Source organism: Elgaria multicarinata, chromosome 14 (genome assembly GCF_023053635.1).
Source record: "Elgaria multicarinata webbii isolate HBS135686 ecotype San Diego chromosome 14, rElgMul1.1.pri, whole genome shotgun sequence".
Lineage (NCBI taxonomy): Eukaryota > Metazoa > Chordata > Lepidosauria > Squamata > Anguidae > Elgaria > Elgaria multicarinata.
Genome location: NC_086184.1, coordinates 16,960,525 through 16,987,326, shown reverse-complemented (window position 1 = coordinate 16,987,326; position 26,802 = coordinate 16,960,525). Strand labels below are relative to the sequence as shown.

Sequence of the window (26,802 nt, the reverse complement as noted above, 5' to 3'; positions counted from 1 at the left end):
TCAATTTGCAGGTAAGTCAAAGTGGATCCTACATTACTCAGAGCAGTTTCCATCTAAGTTGGGATGTTAAGTACTGCACGTTCTAATTCAAAAACTCCAAAACCAGGAAAAGCCATTAAGAAAGAAGAGAATCCACCACTGTGGGTAACCAAAGGATTCAAGCTTTTTTCCTCCCCCCCTTTTCACTTGGTGATGAGAAAAACTCCCTAGGTTAGTTATCCAGGGGCTGTATAAGTCTTGTATGTAATGTACTTGCGTATTAAATAGACAAAAGAACATCTTCATTGTTCAGGTAGGGTTTTGTGAATACACCTTTCTTCTAGATTTGGAGGGCTAAATAAGGACCTTTTATCCAAGTAGTAAGATCAGAGTTTGTTTGGACAATGGATTCACTTAAGACAGTTGTCCTTTATGAAAACACCTTTGAGCAAAATTTATTAATCACTCCATGTTAGGGGGGTGTTGGAACATGTGGTGAGGGCTAACTTCACCCCCATCCTGCAGCTACAACCTGCCTTGAAATCACCACACACACACACACACACACTTCCACTGTCATCAATAGACACTTGGGGCTCTGGAGAACAGATCCGGGCTCTGGGAAACACACCTGGGGCAGAAACCTTATGGGCCCAGCCGTTTCATTGCCTCCGGTCAGACCATTGGCCCATTCAGCTCATTTTTACTGGCAGTGGCTCTCTAGCTTTTCAAACAGGGGCCTTTGCTAGCCCTACTTGGAGATGCCATGGATTGAACTTGGGACGTTTTGCAAGCAAAACATTTGCACTGCTATTGATCTATGGCCCTTCTGCTATTGCCAAACGCAAGAACTTAAGCTGACACACAAACAAAGCGGCTTGTGCACTGTCATGCTATGGGAACCTTCGCAGTGCTAGACTCTTGCCAGTTAAGAGTCCCTAAGCTGACACATCCTTAAGGAGGAAGTTGGAGGAGACGTCCAGCAGGAAGGACTGGTTTGTGATGGAGCCCGTGAATCCAGCTGACAAAGCGTCTAGCACTCCTGTTCGGGGTGAACGGTACATGGCCTGCAAGATTTTATTGAGGGTCCCACGTGTGTAATTATATAAACCTCAAAGCGCAGATCAAGGTTCAGTGGGTAGCAAGATAAAGAATAAGAGACTAGCTCTGGTGCTGTTGAGAATAGTTAAAATCTTTAATAATTCTTGTCTGTTTGCATACGGACAAGAATTATTAAAGATTTCAACTATTCTCAACAGCACCAGAACTAGTCTCTTATGCTTTATCTGTTCAGTGGTGCCCTTTTCCCCCTGCCAACTACACGTTCACTGGGTAGCAAGCCAATAATTTCAGTCTAGAGGCAGAATGCTGCAGCCTGCAAGTTAACCTGTAGCACGTGTGGAGCTTTCAAGTACAGGCTGGTATTACCTTCCCTCCAGGACTCCAACGATTTGGGTAAACATGGCATTACAAAACCCACAGTTAGGCAATGCTGTTATTAGGCCAATCGAAATGCCGTGAAAGGATGATGTTTTGTTGCTCCTTATTTCTGCTCTCTGCCTGCTCAGCCCCCCTTGCCCCCCCCCCAGTGTGTTCTGGCCAAGGCAAGAGAGTTACAGTTGGCCTTTATGTTTTTGGAAATTAAGCTCAGGCATAATACCAGTCTGCAATTACCATTTCAAAGCAGAGTTTCCCGGGCAAGATCTACACTACTGCTTTATAACAGTTTATAATGGTTTTTACAAGGCCCAGGACACATTCCATATATTGTTTTCAAACCATTTTCAAAGTCTTATATCTTGCTTGGTGTAGATCTGGCCAGTCCTGTCCCCCCCCCTTTTTTAAAACCTCTCTGCTTCTTGCCCCACCCCCTGCCTTTAAGACCACCTGAAGAGTTCTTGAGAACTCAAAAGCTTGCACAACCTCTTGTGGAATTTTAGTTGGTTGATCTTAACTGGATTTAAGTAATTCCACCCCCTCCCCAGATGCTCGGATTTAAGAACGGGCTCAAGTTAAAGGAAGCCAGATTCCAGCTGGACATCAGGAAAAACTTCCTGACTGTTAGAGCAGTACGACAATGGAATCAGTTGCCTGGTGAGGTTGTGGGCTCTCCCACACTAGAGGCCTTCAAGAGGCAGCTGGACAACCATCTGTCAGGGATGCTTTAGGGTGGATTCCTGCATTGAGCAGGGGGTTGGACTCGATGGCCTTGTAGGCCCCTTCCAACTCTGCTATTCTATGATTCTATGATTCTATAAGAGCCATGCTGGATCAGGCCAAAGGTCCAACCAGTCCAGCACTCTGTTCACCCAGTGGCTGACCAGCTGTTGACCAGGGACCGACAAAGCAGGACACGATTGCAACAACACCCTCCCACCCATGTTCCCAGCAAGTAGAGTACATAGGCATACTTCCTTTGATACTGGATGTAGCATGAAGCCATTAGGACTAGTAGCCACTGATAGCCTTATCTTCTATGAATTTGATTAACCCCCTTTTAAAGCCATCCAAATTGACGGTAGCAAATTCCATAGTTAGACGACGCGCTGTGAGAAGAAGCTCTTCCTTTCATTTGTCCTGAATCTCCTACAAATCAGTTTCATGGGATGACCCCCTGGTTCTAGTTTTATAATAAAAGGATTAAAATGCATCCCTATCCCCTTTTTCCACACCATGCATAATTTTGTATACTTCTATCATGTCTCCCCTTAGCCTCCTTTTCTCCAAGCTAAACAATCCTAGCTCTTCATAGGGGAGATGCTCCATCCCCTTTGCATTTTAATTGCCCTTTTCTGCACTTTTTCCAACTCTACAATATCTTTTCTTAGGTGTGGTGACCTGAACTGTACATAGTATTCTAAGTGTGGTCGCACCATAGATTTGTATAAAGGCAGTATGACATTGGCAGTTTTATTCTCAATTCCTTTCCTAATTATACCTAATATGGAATTTGCCTTTTTTACAACAGTCTATGATGCTGGATTGTTTTAAAAAACTCTTGGAACAATGTTTTTGATGTCATTTCAGGTCTCCGTAGACAGTTGCTTGCAAAGACACAAACATGACAACCATCACTGTTTGCGAGGGTTCAGTGACCCTCATGTTCCAGAAACAAATAGGAGAGAATCAATTGATTTTCTCTTTATTTCCAGGAGATATCATGAACTGGGTAAAGGACAATTCTTGACTTGCCAAAAGTGGTGAGAAGGCCTCCTCACAGAGATTTGTTTTTGTATATCCCTGATGTTTTGCGAAGTGGAGGTCCTTTTTCACACTCCCACGTTTGGTACTTGATATATCTGTCATATCAAATGATGAGTTGCATGTATGAAGAGGTCTTTATAGACTGAAGCGCTCTCCAAGATGGAACATTTCAAGGGAAGCAGCTGGCATTTTCAACTGTGAGTCCTCACTGGCCATAGGTAGAAACCCAGGATATTTCAAGAACAATTGAGTTCAGTTTAAAATAGACAGCAATTCCCAGCATCATTGAGGCTAATGTCAAGAAACCACTCCTCTGCACAAATTTAGCAACACCTGCAAATCGGCGAAATTTCAGAGGACGTGTCTTTTGCCTAGAGTGGTATCATCTTGAGCCTATTTGTCAGAATAGTGAGTCATTCCAGAGGCATTATGTTTGTCCAGGATTCGTTTCTTTCGAAGGAGGTTGTTGGAGGGGGATTTTGTAATATTTTACAAAATACCCTTCAGGGGTATTTTGTAATATTTTCTTTTATTTACAACTATGAAAGTTGAGCAATGGTTGAAGACACAGGTTAAACACCGTAATAGAAAGTCAAAGCTGACTGATCTCACATCAGATATCTAGGGAGGGAGACAGCCCCTCAAATCACTGATAGTGTTTTCCTTCTTTAAACAAAGAACCTTGTGTTCTATAAAACAAAAGTATGTAGTTGCTCTGGTTTAAACATTCAGGTATTCTTTAAAAAACAAGAAAGTCTGCAAAGTGCACTTTGTAATATGGGTGTTGTTTTCATTCAGTTTTATCGTTATATATATTTCATCTCTTATAGCTCTTGAAGAAGGATTGTATATCCGAAATGTTGAGCTTTTTAAGATACACGGTTTTCATAGCACCAGAGTACTAGCTTCATCACACCAGGGTTATACTGTGCAATCACTCCGAATTGCGTGCAAAGGACTCCGAAGTTTTCCATCTTATAACCTGCTTTGACTGTGAAGTACTCCCATGCATCCTGCTTTAATTGTGCTTCATATATAAAAGAACCAACCTATTTAGCTACCTCTTTAGGAGTGAATCTTTTGTTGTTCTCCAAGCGGCCACGGGGGGCGCAGGAGAATGATTTGATACGTTTAAAGTACAAATTAAACAAATGCTTACATCTGCGTAAGTTTTAAAGCTAAAGACATCAAAATTGGCACAGTAATAGATATTAAGGAGGGCTTTAAGCATACCAAATTTGAATCAGATTGTGTCATCCATTGATTTTTTTATTATTTTTTTTACATTTCTTCCCCTTAAACCCTTTCCTGGTATGCAAAGGAATTTAGGAGCGCTGCTGACCGGGGTGTGATTTAGCTAACAGCGACAAAGACGACAGCTTATGCTATGGGGATAATTCAAGGGAAACGGGTATGTGGGATGAAGTCCTACATCTCCCCCTTTCTTTCACTTAATTGGTGCTCTCTCCCTCTCACCGCAGGAAAACCAATTAAACCATCCATGAGAGGTGGTTGTCTAGCCTCTTCTTAAAAACCTCCAGGAACATAGAAACTGAATTGCATCCCTTTGACACTTTGCAGGCAGGGCTGGTGCCAGACTTTTTTGTGCCCTAGGCAAGGCGAACTACTTGCACCACCCCACCCCAAAATTGCCAACTTCGATTCAGCTGTTCAGGAAGAGTTTCTGAACTATATTTTCCTTTTATTCTGTTTTTTCTTAAAACAGCTAATTTGTATAAAAATGTGACTCTTAAAGGTCAATACTGCGCCCCCTGGGGTCTGCGCCCTAGGCGGCTGCCTAGTTGGCCTAATGGTAGCGCCAGCCCTGTTTGCAGGAAATATGCCAAGCACAGAGATCCCATTGTCAATTTTAACCACTCTTCTTCCTGGCTCTATTCAAAGCCGGCTAGTTCCCAGTGGCAGGTGGATCAACTTTTCACGCTTCTCTTTGTAAATATTTGCAAGTGCCTTGAATTCCTTTAGTTTGTACACTGGCTACCGAATTGCTAATTGAGTGATATATAACTGAATTGCTAATTGAGTCATAAAGCTGCAGCTCGAAACATTCAGAAGTACCCTGAAGAGCTGGGTGCTGGCTAAAGAATTCAGTTCGGTAGAAAGAGGATGTTGAAGAGTAAAATAACTGCAATTATCATTATTGTAACCAAGGACTTTAAATTACCAGGAATTTCATCAATAATAATCTGAGACATTATCAACATCAAGGTTGGTCTTAATGGGTGGCCAATTATATCTTGCAATGGTTCGACTTATCTGAGACCAATATATCCCACCACATATGTTTAAGATTAGCATTAACTACATGGCACTACCAACACTTAAAATAATTAACAGCCTGTATTTTATTTAAATGTTCTGGTGTTAGGTACCACCTTACATTAACTTATACTGGGATTCCCGAACTGAGAGTGAATAAGAGCTCTTATCAACCGATCCCCAAATTTTTAGCCACATTCCCTCTGAAATAGGTATTCCTAGATCCCTCTCCCACCTTTTCCTTGACATAGGTTCCTTAATTTTCAAATCCAATAATATCTTATAATTCACTGATAATAGCCTTCTCTCACCTTCAATGATCTGTTAGTTTGTTAGTTCCCTAAGAGTCAACCTTGGGCCCAGTAAATTAATCAAAAAAATCCTTATTTGAAAATATTGGAACTAAGGTGGAATCCATCTTGACGTTTCAATTGAAATTTTCTGCCTAGTCAATCTTCCTTGCATAATAACATCACTTAATCTTGAGATTCCTTTAGCCTACCAATTCTGAAAATCCTCTAATTGAGCATTACTATGCAAATTAGGGTGCTTTATGATTGAAGTCCATGGTGAAACTCCAGGACTCAAAATATTTTTATATTTATCCCAGGTCCTCAGCAGCTGCTGTGGAACAAGAGTTTGTAGAATAGATGTACCTCTTTTTCTTTTAGGACACCACAATATAGAGTTCAATGGGATATCCACAAATGGTTGTTATAAATCATATAACACCCTATTCTCCCCTGGAAACAGCCATAAATGCACCCATACAAGTTGAGAGGTGTCATATTAGAGTCCCAGATTTGGGACAGCAAGTCCCGCCCTTTGCTTTGGGCACTGCATTGTATTAATATCTATTCTAGGATGCTTGTCTTGCCAAATAAGGTTGTCTAAAATTTTCTGCGAACTTTTCAGTTCCTTAGGATCAATACATAGGGGCAATATGACAAACAAATACAGAAATCTTGGAACTATTGACATTCTAATTGCATTTATCCTTGCAAGCCAAGATAGTTTTAGTCTCTTCCATCTACCAAGCTCATTTTTAACCATTTGGACCAGATTTTTGTAATTTATCTTAGCCACTCTCTTCGCATCTGCGACCAATTTCACCCCAAGATATTTTACTGAATGGACCATGACCCTCAAGCCATAATTTTACTCAATGTATTGTTGTTCGTTGACATCCAAATTAATAGCCAAGATTTCCATCTTCTGTTTATTAACTGCATAGCCAGAGTTTTTACCAAAGCACTCAATTGTCCCCAAAATAGGGGGAGACTTGCTCGATGATCCACTATAGAAAGCATAACATAGCTACAGCCATCCATGCTCTGATAACCTCTCGTTTGGATGACTGCAATGAGTTATACGTGGCCTTTGAAAACAGTCCGGAAACTTCAGCTGGTACAAAACAGGGCAGCCCATTTACTAACAGGGACTGGCTGGCGAGACCACATCACGCCAGTCCTTTTCCAGCTTCATTGGCTGCCAGTCCAGGTCCAGGCCCAATTCAAAGTGCTGGTACTAACATTCAAGACCCTAAACGGCTTGGGGCCAGGTTATTTGAAGGAATGCCTCCTCCCAGATGTACCTGCCTGGACCTTAAGATCATCCACAGGGGTCCTTCTCCGTGAGCCCCTGCCAAAGGAAGTGAGGCAGGTGGCTACTACGAGGAGGGCTTTCTCCACTGTGGCACCCTGGCTGTGGAATGAGCTCCCCAGAGAGGTCCGCCTGGTGCCTGCACTGTATCACACGTGTTACTGTTCTGTAGAGTTTACCAAGGGGCTAGGAATGATCTTCTGAACCCCATTTTACAATCTTTTCCTGGTCACCCAACTGAATTCTTAATGTCCCTTTTACTTCGGAACTCAGACAAATCAATCACCGAGCAAGTGGCCAAGTTTTTGAACTTGGTCATTTCTATTAGATCCTCTATGATTACTTGTCTTTTTAATAGCTAATTGTATGCTCAGTCCTTTTGTATGTAATTTTTGTTGGAATGGTCTATTGACTGCAATAAACTGTTGTTGTAGCACTTTTTTTGTATTTGTTTTTAAATGTTAAAAATAAGCCATCCTAAGCACTGTTCATACAATGGAAGGTTGTATATAAATCTTCTGAATTATAGAATTGTGCTGAAATCTGTCTTAGTCCCCCCCCCTTTTTTTCAATCCCTTCTTGGCTTTCCCTTCTGGTCTTTTTCCACCCTTCCTTTTCTCTCTCTCCACAGACCCAGATGTTCTTCCCCCAGGTCAGCAGCTGTATTTTTATTTATTTATTTATTTCTTAAATTTATACTTCTCATTTTTTCCTCTAAAGAACCCCAGGTGGCATACATAATCTCCGTTTTATCCTCACAACAACAACAACAACCCTGTGAGGTAGGCTGAGCTGAGAGTCTGTGACTGGCCCAGAGTCACCCAGTGAGCTTCCATGGCCGAGTGGGGACTAGAACCCAGATCTCCCGACTGCCAGGCCAACACTCTAACTACTACCCCACACTAGTGTGGTTAGGAGGAATGAAGGTAAGGTAGGTGTGTGTGTGTGTGTGTGTGTGTGTGTGTGTGTGTGTATAAAAGACATATGGATGGGATCTTTGCAGAGCAATGCTATGTAAGTCTACTCAGAAGCAAGAGCCACTGAGCTCAATGGAACTTACTCCCATGTAAGTACGCAGAATTGTATCCTCAGGAAAGAGGGATGGTTGAAGGCACAGATTGATGCGTGGGGTGGAGGTCTGGGAGTCTCTTGCCAATTTTTTAAATTTCATTTCATTTTTTTAACCTAGTCTCTCTTTGCCTTCTGGACAATGAGTTTCTGCTGCAGCAGAAAAACGTGGGTTCAAAGGAGTGCATTTTGCATTTGCTTGCATTGTTCAGTCCCATTCCCCGTACCCCACTCCAGCTTGCACTGATGAACTTGAAGATACTGCCCTCAGTTCTCCTTCCAGAAAAATGGGTCTCTGCTGGAGGAGACAAGTGTGTGTTCAAAGGAGTTGCTGTGTGTTGTGTTGCTCCATCTCCCCCTTTACGATCTTGCCTCAGTTTGACTTTTTGAGAAATGGGTTTCTACTGGAGCAGGAAAATATGGGTTCGAAGGAAAAGTTTTATGTCCCAAGGCTTAAAAGCCTGCCTCCACCGACTTGTTACCTCCACCTATTGTTACACCTGGCTCCCCATCAACTGCTCTGCCGCACTACGCCCAGCATGCACGAGCTGCCACTGCAAAAGAAAAAAAAACCTTTTTCATCTCCCTTGCCCATTCGTCTCCCCCCCCCCATTACCCTCCCCACTTCTCTCTCCCTTCTCTCTTTCCCTCCTGGAGGAAAAATTGCTGCCAGGCAACTTAGTTTAGAACAAAGCTCCCCCCTCCCACCCCTGTCCCCAATTGAGTCCTGGGACTCTGAGAAAATGACAGGACCCTTCAGAGCCCCAGCTACAGCAACGCCCCTGTAGCCAAGCCTACCGGGCAGAGGTGGAGGAGGAGCTGACGGATAAATTTAACTGCATTTTGTCTGCCAAAGAGCTTAGTCTCTGGGCCTCAGGTTGGACAGAAAGATGGAAGGGTTGAACACACGTACTGTCCTGGTGACTGGCTCCAACCGGGGCATTGGCTTGGAGATAGTCAAGCAGCTGGTTGGACAAGGCAATCGGCCAGCTTGCATCTTTGCCACTTGCCGGGACCCAGAAGGACCAGGTGCCCAGGTGAGCCCCAGGGCGGAATCTGCTCTATCTTAGGATGGGTTGGCTCTGCACAGGGACTTCCCCTGGTGCCAAGTGTTTGTGCCCAGGGCTGGAGGTTTCTCGCAAGACCTGTTAATGTCCCATTCTTGGGGCAACTGACAGTCTTTGGGAACAGTTCAGCTGTTTAATGAAATAGTTGCCCTTTCATGGGCTTTGATCACTCCTTTCTTTGTAGAATTAGTGAAGAAGTAATGGGAAAGAGGGTGGTTTATCCCAGAGATTTAGAGCATCTCTACTTTAAGGGAAATCACAGTTGTTTACCCAGGGCTGTTGGGCTTCCTGGTTTTTTGGCACGATCGCTATGGGCTGCATTACATGGGAGGAGAGGAGCAACAAAGCAGAAGATCCTGCTGTTTCTCAGGGCAGATAGGATTGAATCCAGGGAGTGCCTCCCTCTCTCTTTAGCATGCGTGCAAAGGAACGTGGGAAGGAGGGGGAGTCTTGGTTTTTGTCTGCAGCCCTCGCACACTTACTTCTGAGTAGACACATGGGGAAGTGCTAGCACAAACCAACAAACAGAAGAAAAATATATATGAAAAATTATCACATTGGATTTAAGCCTTGCACAACTATAAGAATATAAGAAGACCCATGCAGGATGAGACCAAGGGTCCATCTAGTCCAGCACACTGTTCACAGAGTTGCCAACCAGCTGTCGACCAGGGACCATCAAAGCAGGACATGGTACAACAGCACCCTCCCACCCATGTCCCCCCACAACTAGTGTATACAGGCTTACTGCCTCCGATACAGGAGGTTGCACTTAGGAAGGGTCTTGTTGTGATGGTCTTATAGAACACTCTATGTCTCCATGGCACACTTACTTGAGAGTAAGCCCTAGTGAAGTTAAAGGAATGCTCTTGGTGGGATGGGACATCAGATTTCTCCCCCGTTTTTGCAGGGAGGCATTTTACCCTCTTCTCCCTCCAATAGTAGGGAATGTATTTCTTGGGAAGTTCAAAGTGCAATGATAGCTTTACACACTGTCAATGCGTGGCTTTAAGGGTTTAGTCCAGCTTATCTCTGATCTTTTAAAAAAACAGACTAAGGGGGGAAACCATGGGAGATGTCCTGTTTGCCGACAGCATCATGAGATGTACCCACAAACTTCTGTGAGTGGCCAGTCACAAGTGGGCTGTAAATAGCTTGTTTAGAGAAGGCCAGCATTTAAAGGGAGAAACAATGATTTTATTGAGCGTTGGAAACCATAAGAATGACCCAGGATAAATATTCTAAAATACATGACATCGGATAAATATCTCTAAAATTAAATCACATTGCATTCACTGGAATGTTCTTCTGGGTGAAAAGGCTTAGTATTGCAATTTCTGCATGTATTAAAATGTATTGGAACAGTGAGAAAAAAGTAAGCAACACACTTATAGCTTGCCCAAGCTGGTAACAAATGTGTATTAACTGATTGTGAGAACATAACCTAAAGAATAACACTGTGGTTTTCCTCTGTTTTAACTGATTGTGAGTACAGGGCCAGTGCATGGCTGGTTGGCTGGCTGGTTGTTGTTTTTACAGAATTTCCTCTGCACAACACTTTTTTGTTTGTTTGAGATATCCTTGTATGACGATACATGGTTTGCAAAACAAATGTTTAAGCAGAAATACTTTCTGGAGGTTAAGTTTGCACAACCCTCACAATGCAACAAATGCATTTGTTTGTGAGAATGGAAACCACATGGGATTTAACCTTCTCCTAACTCTCCTAATTATCAAATAACTTCATCTCTGGGACTTTCATCCTAAATCTTTTGTGTGCGCGTGTTTTTAATCTTTCAGGAGTTGAGGAATTTAGCTGCCAAACACCAGGGAATAGAGATAATTCCACTGGGTAAGTGCTTGGCCCTAAAAATTCACTCTTCCTAAATTGAAGAAAAGATAAGCTGATATTCTAGGACATTTCAGAAGGTTACTTTCCTTGCAGATTAAGGCTATAATCCAATATACATGTTCCTGGGAATAATACCCATTGCACTCAATGACATGGTTCTCAGGTAACACTGACCCATTGTTTATTTAACCCATGGTTAGTCTGGAAGCTGATAAAACAAATGATGGTTTGTGCTCTTAATCCCTGGACTGTTTGTTTCCTTCTCCTTTCGCCCACTCCTTTCCAATATCTCAAATGTAGTAGTACATGTAGTACTGCTATGTAGAACATTTTTTTTAAACCAGTCTTGACCACTATCTCTGTAGCCTAGCCAAACAACTAAAGAACAACCCACACTTTGAAGTTAACATGTAATGATAACCCATAATTTAAACAACCCAGACTTCACAACCCAACAACAAACCAGGAGTTCTCTTTCTGCATTGTTTGGTTTCTTAGTTTGCACATCGTGACAACTCAAAATTCAACAACCCATGGGTGAAATAAGCCACGGATTTGTGTTCTGTGTGAACCAAGTCCATGGGTCTTACTTCTGAGTGGACATGTAGGATTGTGCTATAAATGTGCATCGCAATTAGAATATCAAAGACATTGTTGGAAAGTCATGGGATATGGCACTGTAGAAAGAAAGCTAACATTCTATCGGGCAGATACAAAATAAGGTTATACACAATTATCCAGCCCGAACTTGATATGTTCCAGCAATCAGTATGCATTTGGAGTGAATAGGCGTTGTAATTACTCTCTCTAATAACAAACTCAGGTGTTGAGGGCCAACATCTATGTAGCTAAAACAGGGGCACTGAGGAAGAAGAGAGAAGGATCAGCTTGGTCAGAGGAACACTGAGGTTTGAAGAAATATGCCCCCCCAAACACTCACAAGCCTCTTTGAAAAACCTGTGAGAACATTCCGATGAGGACTTTGCATGCTCAGTAGCCATGGGAGCTTGAGAAGCAGTTGGAAAAATACACGGAAAACCAGTGTTTTTGAGGCAGAAGCAGGGGCTCCAATTTGCAGAGGGGAAAACTGAAAACAAAATCCCCATACATTCCTAGCTGCCTCACGCAGATTTGGAGATTTATTTATTTGTTACATTTTTATATTGCCCATCAGATGTAGCTCTCTGGGCAGTGCACAGTTAAAACCCATAAAAATATAACAAGAATAGATAAATTTAAAACATTAAAAGTTTTATATTGTATTGTGTATTTGTGCTTTTAACCTGTTGGTTGTCTTACTATGGTTTTAATTTTTGTGAACCGCCCAGAGAGCTTTGGCTATTGGGTAGTATAGAAATGTAATAAATAAATAAATAGGAAAAATAAAAATCAGCTAAGTTAAAATCCAGGGAAAGCCTGTGTGAAAACGAGGCGTTTAAAAGATGTTACATTTTCCGCCTCCTGAACTGCACGAGGGAAGGTTTTCCAGAGAGTGGGTGCCACTACAGCGAAGGCCCGCCATTGAGGTTCTTCATGGCGACATTCTGTTCATCTCGGAATGGCCAGCAGGACCTCCTCTGAGGATTGTAGTTGTCTGGGTGTATATAAGGGAAGGAGGTCTGCTAGGCATGCTGGTCCCAAGTTGTTTAGGGCTTTGTAGGATAACAACATAACCTTGTATGTGGCTCGGTAGCGAACAGGCAGCCAGTGAAGTTCTTTTAACACAGGTTTATATGCACAGAGCTGGGTGTCCCTGTGAGCACCCTAGCTGCTGCGTTCTGCATTAGCTGCAGCTTCCGAACCACATGTGGGTAGCCCTACATAGAGCACATTACAGTAGTCTAATCGTGAGGTTACCAGTGCATGAATGACCATGGCTAGGCTATCCCTATCAAGGAATGGTTGTAGTTGGCATACCAACTGAAGTTGATAATGGGTGCTCTGGGCCACCGAGGTCACCTGGGCCTCCAGTGACAAAGATGGATCCAGGAGTACCGCCAAACTACGGACCTGCTCCTTCAGGGGGAGTGCAAACACCTCAATTCCCGGATCTGGGAACCACCAACCTACAAGGCTTGTCTTAATGGGATTCAGCTTCAGTTTGTTGGCCCTCATCCAAGCCATAACTGTATCTTGGAACTGGTTCAGAACATGTTCGGCCTCTCCCAGTTCAGATGATACAGAGAAATAGAGCTGGGTGTGTCATCAACACATATTTCCGCTTTAACTCACCCAGGCCCTTCTCACAAACATGCCTATCTGTACTTATCAGATGACGAATTGCATGTCTGAAAGGGAAATTTATACGTGTAAACACCATAGATAGGATTTTTGGTACATTTTAGGAAGACAACACATTTTTACAAAATTAGTTTATGCATTCAGTTGCAAATCAGCACAGTTTTGAGTGACCACTTAATAGAAGAGATCAGTTGTTCTGTTTGTAGTGTTCTATTTGTATCCCATAGTTTAACAGCCTTGTTGTGTCTTTCCCTTTGAAGAGGACACTGTTTCTCCCTCACTGGCTGTAGGAAGAAGCTCTGCACATTTCATGAACGTTGAAGGTCTGTTTAGAATAGATAGCAAATTTTGGCACCATTGAGACTCAATTCAAGAAAAAGACCCTGCGATAACAATGACCTTACACAGAAGGCCTTGCCTAGCACACCCTCCTCAAGCCAAGCGCCACCTCTTGAAAAGCCTGAGGAAAGGGTGAAAACAACACAACCTTTCCCCTATATGTGAGGGAACAAGGTAAAGCGTTTTGGAAAATAGGTTCTATTGCTGAGGTACTGAACTGCAGGTGTATTGATAGATGTTTTTACACTGTGTAAAATAGCAGGTAATAAATCTGAGCTGACATGTGGTTTGTGGTAACAGAACACAAAGTAAAGTTTATTGAAATTGAGCAGATCTTTGGTATTTCAATTTAGATCAAACCTGCTTATTTTTAGATTTAAAACAACAATCCCAAGTCCCTTAAAGTCCTATCTCTTTTCACTCCTCACACACCAAACACACACCAAGCACAAGCTTCAGACACTCTACAAGAATAATACTCAGACTCAGACAAGACCAAACTAAACCACAATCCCCTCAGCCAAACTATTTATACTCCTCCGTCCCCCTTTCTCACTGCATCACTAGCCACACCCACTCAATCAAATATTCCGCACTCGCTAGACATACAAACCAGACATACCTAAGGGACAGAAAAGCAGGTATCGCCACAGACCTCCCCTTCCCCCAGCAAGTAGTACAGCAATACCTACAGAAGGTGGATAATTGAGGCTTTCTCCTGAGTAGAATGATGCTTAGATATGAAATAGTGTGAAGTCTTCTCTTTGCTGCTCACCTTCTCATTGCTGCTGTAGACACCTGCAAACTACCCACCATCAAGGCTGCCGCAGCTAGAGTTACTGAGAAGTTAAATGGAGCTGGGTTGAATCTGTTGATTAACAATGCTGGGATTTTAAAGCTAAGCACTGTGGAATCAGAGACAGAGGAGAACATGGCTCAGGTGTACAAGACCAATGTGATTGGGCCCATGCTGGTGAGCCAGGTAAGCCCATCCTATGGTCCCTTCTTTATGTTGCAAAGTCCTTAAGGTTTGGGGAACAGGTGGGTTGATGCATGTGCTTTTTGGGGATGGAGTTTTAGGTAGATAAAGCTTTTTTCCTGGACTAGAGAACTGTATTCAGCTGATGAATAACAGACAGAAATTTGACAGGTGTAGCCTTCATGTTTATGAAGATGAAGTGATGGGAGAAGGCTGCACCTGTTGAACCAGAATCACAAATCCTTTCCATGTGGGCAATGCCCTGGTAACTGCCGGAATGCCATTTGCACATCAACTGTGCAGTGGCGAAGAGATGTCCACTGCTCCCCACAGAATGTGTGGCTCTCCTTGGCTCTTCCTTCTCCAGGCGTTCCTGCCCTTGCTGAGGAAGGCAGCTCAAGAAAGCCCCCAGAAAGGGATGAGCTGTGGCAAAGCAGCCATCGTCAACATGTCCAGTGAATGCGGCTCCATCACAAACCTCTTTGCCTGGGAATTTGATCAAGTCATCTCTTACCGTTGCAGCAAGGTAAGTGGTGCAAAGGCTGGAGGGGTAGCTTTCTTAATGTCAGTAAAATAAGAAGTTTGGAGGCACTTCCAGTAAATGTCATCTTAGGGTGCGGGCAAGGTTTTTGGAGAAGTCTACCCCACAACATCTTCTCTTGATTCTTCCCCATCCTGGTTAGTAACATCTTGTCATAAGAGACTAGTTTGTTTAGGGCATCATTATCTAGAGGGACATATTTGTCCGAGGCTGAAGAAGGAATTGCTCTGGCCACCAGACCCTGGTGACCATAATAATTATAAGCTGGTCTCTGATTGGCCTCTTTGAGGCAATGTGCCTGAGAGGGTAGATCCAGGCCACTTGAATGAACTTGCTTATCTGGATCCATTTCAGTCTGGTCTCAAGCCCCATTTGGGGGCAGGAATCGCTTTGGTTGCCTAGCTGATGATCTTTCCTGGGTAAGTGACCCCTTTGATTATTCTCGGTTACTGAGGTGTTTCTGCCTTCAAAAGCCATGTGGCACCTGTGCGTCTGACAAAGTATCTCAAGAGATTACCAGAACTTCTGGGACTTCTTGCGTTACTTTGCCTGACCTTGCACAGGTGTCGCGCGGTTCCTGAAAGTGGTAACATGTTCCAAAAGCATGTTGGTGAGGCAGGCGTGCGTATCTGTGCAAGGAAAAGTAAGCTGGCTGTTCAATTACTATCCATTTCTGCATTTAGGATTGCATCCTTACAGTGCAATCCTGTGCAGGTGGCTTCAGAAGTAATACCTGATGTGTTTAATTAGGTTTCCTCCCAGAGGGAATTCTGCACAGGACTGTAACCTTAGAATGAACACACCTGAACTGAGACAGGTTAGAAACTGGTGGAGGAGAAGACATGGTAAGGAAATCTAAGGGAGTAGGAAAGCTATACCTGGATGTCTCTCCTTGATAGGCATCCTGAAACGAAGATCCAGTAAACTGAACTGCATTTAACAATAATCCCTGCCTGGTCAATAGACTACATCTTCCCACCCATGCAAGGGAGCCTAGCATCTCTGACCAGCCTTGCGCAAGTACTCAAATGGAGTGTTTGTGCAGTGGTGAGTGGTAGTAGCAACTTGACACAGCAACCTGGATGTGCAATGGCAATTGTGCCTCCAGCTTGAGCAACCGCTTCTCACACTCAGTGGCTTGGGTGACCAGGTGGACCACAAGAACTCCTAGCTCATTGTCCACTCATGCAACCTGAGCAGCACTGGAGAATGGGCGGCTGTTGTTGAAGCACATGGGTCCAGACCTGCACAATCCTGCCCCCACAACCCACCCCATGGTGGCTTGTGCGCTCCAATTTGGTTTGCTTGCTGCCAAGCAGAACTGATGAATGAGCAGCTTTTTAATCCTGAAAAAAGGGGGTACCAGGACTTAAGGAACTTGGTGTGCTCACCTTTCCTCCACCACCCCCTGCTCCAGACGGAGAAGGCAAATATTGGTAGGAGGTCAGGTTTGGATGGGATACAGCTTAACTAACGAACCCAATGTTGTTTTTCCTTGGTCAGCGGCCTTTCCCCCTCCTTTATGAGGGTAACGGGTGTGTGTGTGTGCTTACTTGCTCTACTGATTTCATAGAATCATAGAATAGCAGAGTTGGAAGGGGCCTACAAGGCCATCTAGTCCAATCCCCTGCTCAATGCAGGAATCCACCCTAAAGCATCCCTGACAGATGGTTGTCCAGCTGCCTCTTGAATGCCTCTAGTGTGGGAGAGCCCACAACCTCCCTAGGTAACTGATTTGATTGATTATATACCAAAGATGTTTTGGAGAGGCAAGAAACTGACCCCACAACACACATATTATAAAGGACAGGGTATCTGCAAGAAAAGGTGGGGGTATTATGACCAATTAGCTAAAAAATGAAAAGACGAGAAAAAAGAACCACATGGGTATTCAATCTAAGCATTTGTTAATACTGGGCTCCACAGGGTTAAATATATAAACACTGAAGAACCCAAGGTGGTAGACACACTCCTCCACCTCTCCATTGTCCCCTCACAACAACACTGTGAGGTTATTTCGGCTGTGTCCTGCTCTAGACTGAGTCCTGGCTCTTTACAAGCACAAACAGAGAGCAAGGCAATAGAATAGTCAGTCTGGCAAGCAGATGGTTAAGCAGACAGGGTTTAGTCCAGTGAGGATTAGCCTAAGGAAAGAGTGTTCAAAAGTCCAGGCACCAGTCAAAACACAGTCAACAAGCTCCATCAGATGAGCATTTTATTGCACACTCGTTACTGGGCACACATGGATTTTCATGGGTCCCTCTCACAACATCATCTGTCTCCCACACACCTCCTATCCCTTCTAGCCTTCTTCACAAACACACGGCCAAAGAAGCAACTACATGCAAACACAATTTCCCCCTGTGTGATGATGCTCAACAAGGATCAGGCAGCAGCAGGAGTGGTCAACACAACAACCAGAAAGTCAAGCACAGCATATCCATCAGGTACAGAAGCCAGGTCAAGAAACAGTCCAAGGGTCACAGAATATCCAAGGCAAGGCGCAGGAAGCAAGGTAACCAATACTGAGACTAGCAGAAGAGTTAGTTCCAGCAGCTCTCAAGTTACCAGCGAGAGCTGATGTAGCTAAAGCTACTAGAACCCCACCCAGTACTCAGCTGCTTCTTATCAGAGGCTTGTTGGATGTCCTCCTCATGAGTATTCCTTTTCTGTAGGTGAGCACTCCTTTGCCTGGCAACCATCTTCTCATGCACTTTAAAGCGCTGGTGTTCTCGGAGGCTAGGTGGTGGCCCAATGTCTTCCTCTCCCTCCGAAGCTGAACTCTTGGCTTCTCTAGGAAGCCGATTCAAAGGCCTCACTCCTGAGGGTCCTGGACCATCTTGACTAGTTCCATGGTCTTCTGAGAGGTCAACTGGCTCTGGTGGTTCTGGCTTCTCCTTTGAAGAAGACTCCAGTGGTGGGACCATCACAGGCTGAGAGTCAATGACTGGCCAAAAGCCACTCAGGGAGCTTCATGGCTGAGTGGAGACTAGAACTTGGTCTCCTGGCTCTCACGTAGAATACTGCATTTGGCAGCATATGACAAGCTTTTCATCAGGATTTTTCTTATTGTTAATTGTGTAAAATCGTTTAGGTATATATGCGACTGCAGTTTGGTTATATGTTTTTGTGTGGCAGTAGGGTTTTTTTAAATAGTGTTTAATCTTTGTAAACTGTCCAGAGAGCTTCAGATATAGAAATATAATGAATGAATGTATGAATGTAAGATCCTTAGGGGCAAGGACATGGTCTCCTTTCTGCGCTCATGAAGTTTTAAATCATATATTGATGGTATTCTGGAGTTTTAATTGGTTGTATGTTGCTGTTGGTGATGATAGGTGAACGTCTGCAGCCACAAGCTTTTTTCAGGGCTGTGTGTACTTTTCACTAGCTGATACAAATCATCTGTCTGTAGGGAGACTCTTAAATGATATCTCTTAAACCCACACAGGCCTATTTTTTAGACTGCTGCCATCGTATGGAACTGATATGTATCATTCACCTCTCTGCTTCTGTCATGTCTCCCTCTTAGACTGCTCTGAACATGCTCACACGCTGCCAGTCCCAGGGGTTTGCCAAAGATGAGATCCTGTGCATTACGTTCCATCCTGGGTGGCTGCAAACAGACATGGGAAATCAACTGGTAGGTGATTCAGGGTGGAATCTCAACTCCATTAATGTGGGGATGTAAGAAACAGCACCACTATTCATTAAATTCCTCCACTCAAAACTTGCAAATAATTTGGCTCCCCCCTGGAGGGGAAAAAAACCCACCGGCTAACGGTGTTGCAAATTTGGAGGGTGCATTTCCCTTCCACATCATTAGGTGCCTCGCATGGCAGATGTTGTGAGAAGCCTCTTGAAAGTGCAGAAATAACCTTTTTCAAATAGCTGTTTATTTATTATTATTATTATTTATTATTATTTATTTATATAGCACCATCAATGTACATGGTGCTGTACAGAGTAAAACAGTCAATAGCAAGGCCCTGCCGCATAGGCTTACAATCTAATAAAATCATAGTAAAACAATAAGGAGGGGAAGAGAATGCCAACAGGCACAGGGTAGGGTAAGCGGGCACAGGGTAGGGTAAAACTAACAGTATAAAGTCCACACAACATCAAGTTTTAAAAGCTTTAGGAAAAAGAAAAGTTTTTAGTTGAGCTTTAAAAGCTGCGATTGAACTTGTAGTTCTCAAATGTTCTGGAAGAGCGTTCCAGGCATAAGGGGCAGCAGAAGAAAATGGACGAAGCCGAGCAAGGGAAGTAGAGGCCCTTGGGCAGGCGAGAAACATGGCATCAGAGGAGCGAAGAGCACGAGCGGGGCAATAGTGTGAGATGAGAGAGGAGAGATAGGCAGGAGCTAGACCGTGAAAAGCTTTGAAGGTTAACAGGAGACTCTCCTGACTCTCACAAAGGTAAATGAGGCAGGATTTCCCTTTGCAGAAGCCAAGTTAGGTTTTGCAGAAGCCAAGTTTTGCAGAAGCCAAGTTTACACATCATAGATGTTAAGCCAGTTGTCATTCCCTGGGTCTTCTTTTTAAAAACTGGTATTATGCTGGCTACTTTCTTATTCCCGGGACAGAGTGGAATATATGTTGAACTACTACTGAGAATACTTCTCCATTTGCCTTTGATGGTGCACAGATGTTATGTAGTATGCTTTCAGCTGATGTTACAAAAGTTTTACTTCTCTCCCCCCCCCATTTTTCTAGGGACCGCCCCCGCTGACGCTGGAGTGCAGTGTGCGAGGGGTCCTGAAAACCCTGGCTGGTCTCTCTGAGAAGGACAATGGCGCTTTTGTGAACTGGGAGGGCAAAAACCTTCCCTGGTGATACACCCAAAGGCCTGCTTGCGTGCGCTGCAGGAGGGCTCCCTCATCACAGGCAGCGTGAATATCTTTTTTTTTTTTTAAATACATAAAAACAACAACAACAACAACATACTACATAATGTTCAATTTGAATACAAAATCTTATCTTAATAACATAATCAAATAAAACCTACAAGTGCACCCCCCACCTCGGGATCTCATTCCTGATTCCAGAATCTCATACTTTCTTCTGCTGGTGGTTTCCCACTTCCTTTTGAAAACACAAATATTAGGAACTGTTTCCAAATTCCTTCAAAATCATTTGATTTAGCTATACCTCTTCTCCATTTAATATTACTTGTTAATTTATCATTAATAGCTATATCCCATACTTCTTTATACCATTCTTCAATAGAATATTCCCCTTGAATCTTCCAGTTCCTAGCTACAATCAATCTTGCTGCAATCAACAAATTCGTTATCAGTTCCTTAGTTTCCTTTTTACATTTAAAATCTTCTTCAAATAGTGACAGCAATGCAACTTTTGGTGTTCGTTCTATCTTCATTTCCACAATTTCTTCAATCTCCAAAAACACCATCTTCCACAATTTCTGAACATAGTTACATTCCCACCACATATGCAAATACGTTCCTTTAACCCCACAACCTCTCCAACAATTTTCTGATTGCTGATTGTTTATCTTATTCAATCTAACCGGAGTTAGGTACCACCTCCATACAATTTTATAATAATTCTCTTTTATTCTTACTGACATATTTCTCAACGCTCTTTGTTTCCATAATCCCTCCCAACCCTGTTGTCCTATTTGTACCTTCAAATCTGTCTCCCAAACCATTTTACCCGAATTATCCACCGTCCCTTTCTCTACCAATATTCTATATAATTCACTCATCAACCCTTTTAACACTGTTCTTTTCTCCCTTTCATTATCTTTCTTAACTATTAGTTCCTCGAACTTTGTTAATTCTCTACACTCTCCATTATCTCTTACCCACTTTTTAGTCCACTGTTCTAATTGCCTATAATTTAACCAAGTTAATTTTTTATCCTTCAAAACCTCTTCCATATCCTCTCTTGTACTCATTCCTCTTAACCAATCCTTTAATTTCATTTTATTTTTTTCTATTAAAACTTTACTTAATCTACTCTTTAATTCCTCCGGGAAATTCTTCAACATTATTACCGGTGACAAAGGAGAGCCGCTTGGAAGCAGCTCCCCTTTATATTTACTCCAAATTTCCCAGTGAAACCTCAAGAGCGGGTTATTTATACTTTCCACCCATTTTTTTTCCCTTCCATAAAAAATACATTTTCCAATTTAGTCTCTATATTACTCGTAATTTTTTCTTCCATCCAATCTAATTCCCCTAATCCTGTAATTGCCTCCACTATATATCTTAATCTATTAGCTACATAATATAATTTAATATTCGGGAGACCCAATCCTCCCTTTTTTTGGCTCAAATACCATTTACTTTTATTTACCCTTGCTTTCTTATCACCATTACAATAATTATTTATAATCCTTTGCCAACTTTTTAGCTCTAATTCTGAAATTTTTATTGGTAGCATCCTGAACACAAAATTAATCTTTGCTAAAATCTTCATTTTTATTAATGCTATTCTTCCAAACCAAGATAAATTTAACCTTTTATATTTTTCCAATTTTGCTAAAATCTTTTTTTAACACATTTAAATTCTCTTTCTCTAAACTCTCTAATTTCTGCGTAATTTTTATTCCCAAATATCTAATCTGATTCTTAACTCTAGTTTCTCTTCCCTTTTCTTCCCAATCCTTCTCTTCCTTTTTAGTATAATTAAACAACATCAATTCTGATTCAGACCAATTTATTTTTAACCCCGTAATATCCCCAAATTCTCTCAATTGTTGTTTAATTCTCCCCATCTTCTCTATTGGATTCTTTATCGTCAACAACGTGTCGTCTGCAAACATATTCAATTTAATTTCCTTCATACTACCTATTCCTTCAGTCTCCTCATCTTCTCGTATTGCATTCGCCAATAATTCCATTACCATTACAAATAGGACTGGTGAGAGCGGACAACCTTGCCTTGTCCCTCTGGCTAGTCGTATCTTATCTGTCACACCATCATTCACTACCACTATGGCTGTATTTTGAGAGTATAACTGTTCTATTATCGCTTTAAATTTATTTCCAAACCCCATTTTATTTATAACCATCTTTAAAGCTTGCCAGCTCACACAATCAAAAGCCTTAAAAATATCCAATGCCAGAATTCCCGCTTTAACCCTAGACTTATTTATCACCTGTATTGCATTTAATACTCTTCCCACTAAATTAGGCATCTGTCTACCTGCCACAAATCCGCATTGATCCTCCCCTATATATTCCTCTATAAATTTATTCAACCGCCTTGCTAAGATAGTTGAAAAAAGCTTAGCATCTTGGTTTATTAATGAAATAGGTCTATATGAATCAGGGACAGTCAAATCTTTATCTGGTTTTGGTATTAAAATTATTAATGAGTGTTCCCATGATTCTGGCGTTCTATCCCCTTCCAATATGGAATTAAACAAATTTATTAATTTTGGTATTAAAATTCCTTTAAAAACCTTATAATATTCTGGTCCTAAACCGTCTACCCCCGGTGATTTACCCGGCTTCAGGTTCTCAATTACTTCTTCTACTTCTCCTTGCGTTATTACCTTTTCCATTAACTCTTTATGCTCTATTTTTATTCTCTTCTTTATATATTTTTCTATATAAGCTTCCAACTTTTGTTTTTGAGTATCCTTTCCCTTATACAATTCCTGATAAAACTCCTGAAAAATCTTTACTTTATCCTTCATTGTATGACAATACTTCCCTTGTTTATCCTTCAAAATCCCTATCCCGTTCCTGGCTTTTTCTTTTTGTGTGAGCCTGGCAAGCACTTTAGAATTCCTGTTACTGTTTTCAAAATACTCCCTTTTCATATATATTAAATTCTTTTGAACCTCCTCTAAATTTAAATTTTCTAATTGTTTTTTCTTTGCCTGTATTTCTATTAATTTATATTTATTTTTATGTTGCCAATAATCTTTCTCCATTTTCTTAATCTCTTCCTCCAATTGTTCCTGCTCTGCTACTTGTTGCCTTCTTAAATTACACATTTCTCTAATACATATCCCTCTCGATACTGCCTTCATGGTATCCCAAACTACTGCCCTTGACGTTCCTCCCTTCTCATTAATTTCCCAAGCCTCTATCATTTCTCTTTGCATTTTTTCTACCACCTTATTATACTAAGTATAATAAGTATAATAAGGCAGCGCGAATATCTGACTGGCCGTGCCTTCAATAAATGCAGCATGTTCCTCCCTCTGAAAATCTTAAACCTCCTTCTCCCTTCCAACTGCTCTTTCCTCCTAGCTGCCCTATACGATATCCCTCACTTACTTTTTCCAAGATGCCAGCCCTCATGGAGAAAATTAGCTTCTCTGACTCTAGGAGCAAATCTACACGTCGTACTGAAGGCGCTTGGGTGCGCCTCCAGTGCGGCCTCAAAACGATTGTGTAGATGCTGGCAGAAGAGGCGGAGGAGGAGGCGGCGGCTGGGGAATCCGGCCGCGTCCTTGCCGCCGCTGCCACCCACTTCCCCGCCAGCCTCGTCCCAGCCACAGGGGTGGGGGGCGAGACCCCCTCCCACCGCAGACCAGGCTCCTCCTTCCCTGCCCAGGCCAGCCCCAGCCCCAGCGGGTCCTCCGGGCTGATCAGGAGGCCGGCAGGGAGGTGGGCGGCGGCGGCGGCAAGGACGTGGTCAGATTCCCCAGCCTCCTCCTCCACCTCCTCCTCCGCCTCTTCTGCCAGCATCTACACAATCGTTTTGGGGCTGCACTGGAGGCGCACCCAAGCGCCTTCAGTACGACGTGTAGATTTGCTCTAGGTGGCTGATATGGCAGCTTCTAATTATTGCTTCAAGCTGAATGGAGAATATCAATTCTCCTTTCAGATCTGTGAGGTCGAAATAACACTCTGCAGCCAGGTGGATTATTCCTTCTTTCCCCAGCCACCAATGTTGGGGAGGGGGATTTTTGTTGGGAGGATGGGATGGGATGGGAAAAGGTTATAATCTTCTTTCCTACCTCCACTTAAGAACATAAGAAGAGCCCTGATGCCGGATCAGACCGAGGGTCCATCTAGTCTAGCACTCTGTTCACACAGTGGCCAACCAGCCATCGGCCAGGGACCAACAAAGCAGAACATGGTGTAACAGCAACCTCCTACCCATGTTCCCCAGCAACTGCTACACACAAGCTTACTGCCTCGAATACTGGAGGTAGCACACAACCATCAGGGCTAGTAGCTATTGACAGCCTTCCCCAGAAATTTATCCAACCCCCTTTTCAAGCCGTCCAAATTGGTGGCCATCACTACATCTTGTGGTAGTGGATTCCAGTTCTAATGTCTATTCTCACAGGAGTTGTCTTCACGACATCAACTTGGCACCACTTTCTCCCAAAACCCCACTTATCGGGTTGGCATCGGGTAATACCAACACCAAGGAGGGAGTGCAGGGTTTCCGGTGGTCATCCGGGTCCTGGAGCTCTCCCCCCCACTTCCTCTTCATGGTTGAAGGTGACCAATCGCTGGTTGCCTTCCACTAGGACTGCCCACTGGAGCGGCCCCAGAGTAAAGTCAGATGGCAGAGGAGCCGACTGGCCTCACTCCCATTAAAAAAGATGGGGTAAGTCCCCAACTTTTTCAAACGTCAGCTTCCTGGGAAAGCCCCGTGGTGGCTGGGGATCTGCAGCTGTGACATTTAACCGATGCAGTGCAAATTCACAGCCGCTGTGGGGCTTTCCATGCATATAGGCAGCCCCCACCCCCAGACTTCTGCCTAGTAACCCCTTGCTATCAATTTCCCCTTGGGTCCTCGTGGGTCGTGACCCTTCATCAGACCTTGCTTTTGAGAAACTTCCAAGCCAGGAGTCAGGACTACGCGAATTTCGTTTCAGTCCGCAAATCATCTGAACATGCCCATTTCGCTACCCTGAACAGAAGCACATTTTTGGAGGGGAAAATGTTTGCATCTCCTTGAATGTGCAATTGCATTCAAAAATTCAAATATGTATATATGGAAATATGCACTTTGACATTATACACATTTTCTCACTTTAGTCAATGGAAGGGGGAAAAGTGCATACTTTTAAAAAATGAGCACAGAAAAATGCTCCTTTCCTCATTCGAATGAACTGAAAAACAGGTTGCTAATGAAAATGGGAGTGAACCAATCTTCAAAATAAAAGTCAGAGAATTTCAGTGAGTTCGAACAGACCCGGTTCTCCCATCCCTAGGACTGTGGGCTGCCCCTGTTGCTGGCTGCTAGGTCCACATTCCTGGTGCGCTGTATCACCATGCAGCCTGGAACACTCCATCAGCACCCAAGGCTGAGTGCAGTTCCACCTGAAGAAGGGCAAAAGAAGGATTAAAGTGGTAGAATGGATTCTTAGAGAGAAGGGGAATACAGAAGGGTAGAGTGATCTAACCAGGCCAGAGCCAGCTTAAAAATATCTTTCACGGCTCTGAATATGTTTTTATAAGCCAGGTTTTCTGAGCTCTGAATGAAAGAACAGACATGGGATGAGGATATTTTGCTTACAATGTCATGCAGGCGTCTCATAAAAAGAGAGTGAATAAAGAGCTTCTCTACACACCGGAAAAATCTCGTAGATTTGCTGGGGCTTTCGTCCTCTGTAGTTTTCCCACCACCATGACATACTTTTCTTTTACATGCGATCAGATGATTTTGAATTGGAAACTTCCCTTCTCAGAAAGGCTCCACTTATGTTGAATGAGACAGCACCATCTAGTGGCGGAATTACAATGCACACTGGGAGATCCCAGATAATCCCATGAGATCCCAGACAATAGCACTTTATCTCCGTTTCTTTAAAAAGTGAGATTTCTGGGGGATAGTATGGGAGATGTCCTGGACATTTATGACGTCATGTAATGGACCTTCAAATTTCCGTGAGTGGCTAATCACGAACATGCAATAAATAGCTCGTTTAGAGAAACTCAAAGTTGCTATTCCACCTAAAATAGCCAGTTTGGAAATAGGCCTCTCTGTGGTTGTATCACCACTATTTATTCCCACAGATAGTCAGTCTCAACCATGCTGCGTCACCTTATCTCTTTGACCTTCTCTTGCAGTGAGGCACCCTCGGATGTGTCTGAGCTAGGATTTTATAGCTACAACAGTATTGAGAATCGAGGTCTGTCTGCGCGGGGAGAAATGATGTCAAAACAAAAATAATGGAAAGTGATTAAAGAGGCAGATCCAGCAATACTGGGAGAAAAAAGGAATAAAATACATCAAATACAAGGATGGAGGGGGGAAGGGGGACAGACATAAGCTGCATGTGTGGAGATAGCATAAAGGGATATACATGTGGGAATATCTGCCAGGTGGAAAAGCTCATTTGCAATCTCGTTTGCCAAAAAAGTTAAAAAAAAAAAAAAACGGAAAAGGAAAAGCACCCTTGGCTAGCACAACCCTGGCAAGCACATCCATTGGATCCATAAACTGTTTGGCCCCAAGGACTGTGTTTAGTGTTGGTTGGGATGTTGGATATGTGCACTTATGCACACACACTCCTCAAGGTCCACTGTGTTGGAGTCACTGGGGCAGGGAGGAGGCTGCTACTTCCTCCCTGCCCCAGCCACCTGTCAAGGGCCAGCACCCCCCCTCTCTCTGTCCCACCCCCCAACCCTAAAACAATGTTATGCCCACCCCAATGTTCTGAGTGGTGAGAACTCCAAAGGTGCAAATAGATTCCTTGGAATGTGGTA

At 43.1% G+C, this 26,802-nt stretch overlaps 1 protein-coding gene across 1 annotated transcript; it reads left to right on the top strand.

The window, feature by feature from the left end:
• Positions 1-8,945: 8,945 nt before the first annotated feature.
• On the top strand, positions 8,946-20,044 carry LOC134408766 (C-signal-like). The gene is made up of 6 exons (XM_063141182.1): positions 8,946-9,167; positions 10,998-11,049; positions 14,424-14,611; positions 14,976-15,134; positions 18,682-18,792; positions 19,865-20,044. The coding sequence occupies exons 1-6, from the start codon at positions 9,021-9,023 to the stop codon at positions 19,982-19,984; spliced, it is 777 nt and encodes a 258-aa protein (XP_062997252.1). The 5' UTR covers positions 8,946-9,020; the 3' UTR covers positions 19,985-20,044.
• Positions 20,045-26,802: the final 6,758 nt, after the last annotated feature.

Bases quoted from the DNA above. Each gene is read 5' to 3' on its own strand.
- LOC134408766 (XM_063141182.1), top strand. From the start codon at position 9,021: ATGGAAGGGTTGAACACACGTACTGTCCTGGTGACTGGCTCCAACCGG. The intron at 9,168-10,997 runs GTGAGCCCCAGG...TTAATCTTTCAG, and splicing joins CAGAAGGACCAGGTGCCCAG to GAGTTGAGGAATTTAGCTGC. The intron at 18,793-19,864 runs GTAGGTGATTCA...CCATTTTTCTAG, and splicing joins CAGACATGGGAAATCAACTG to GGACCGCCCCCGCTGACGCT.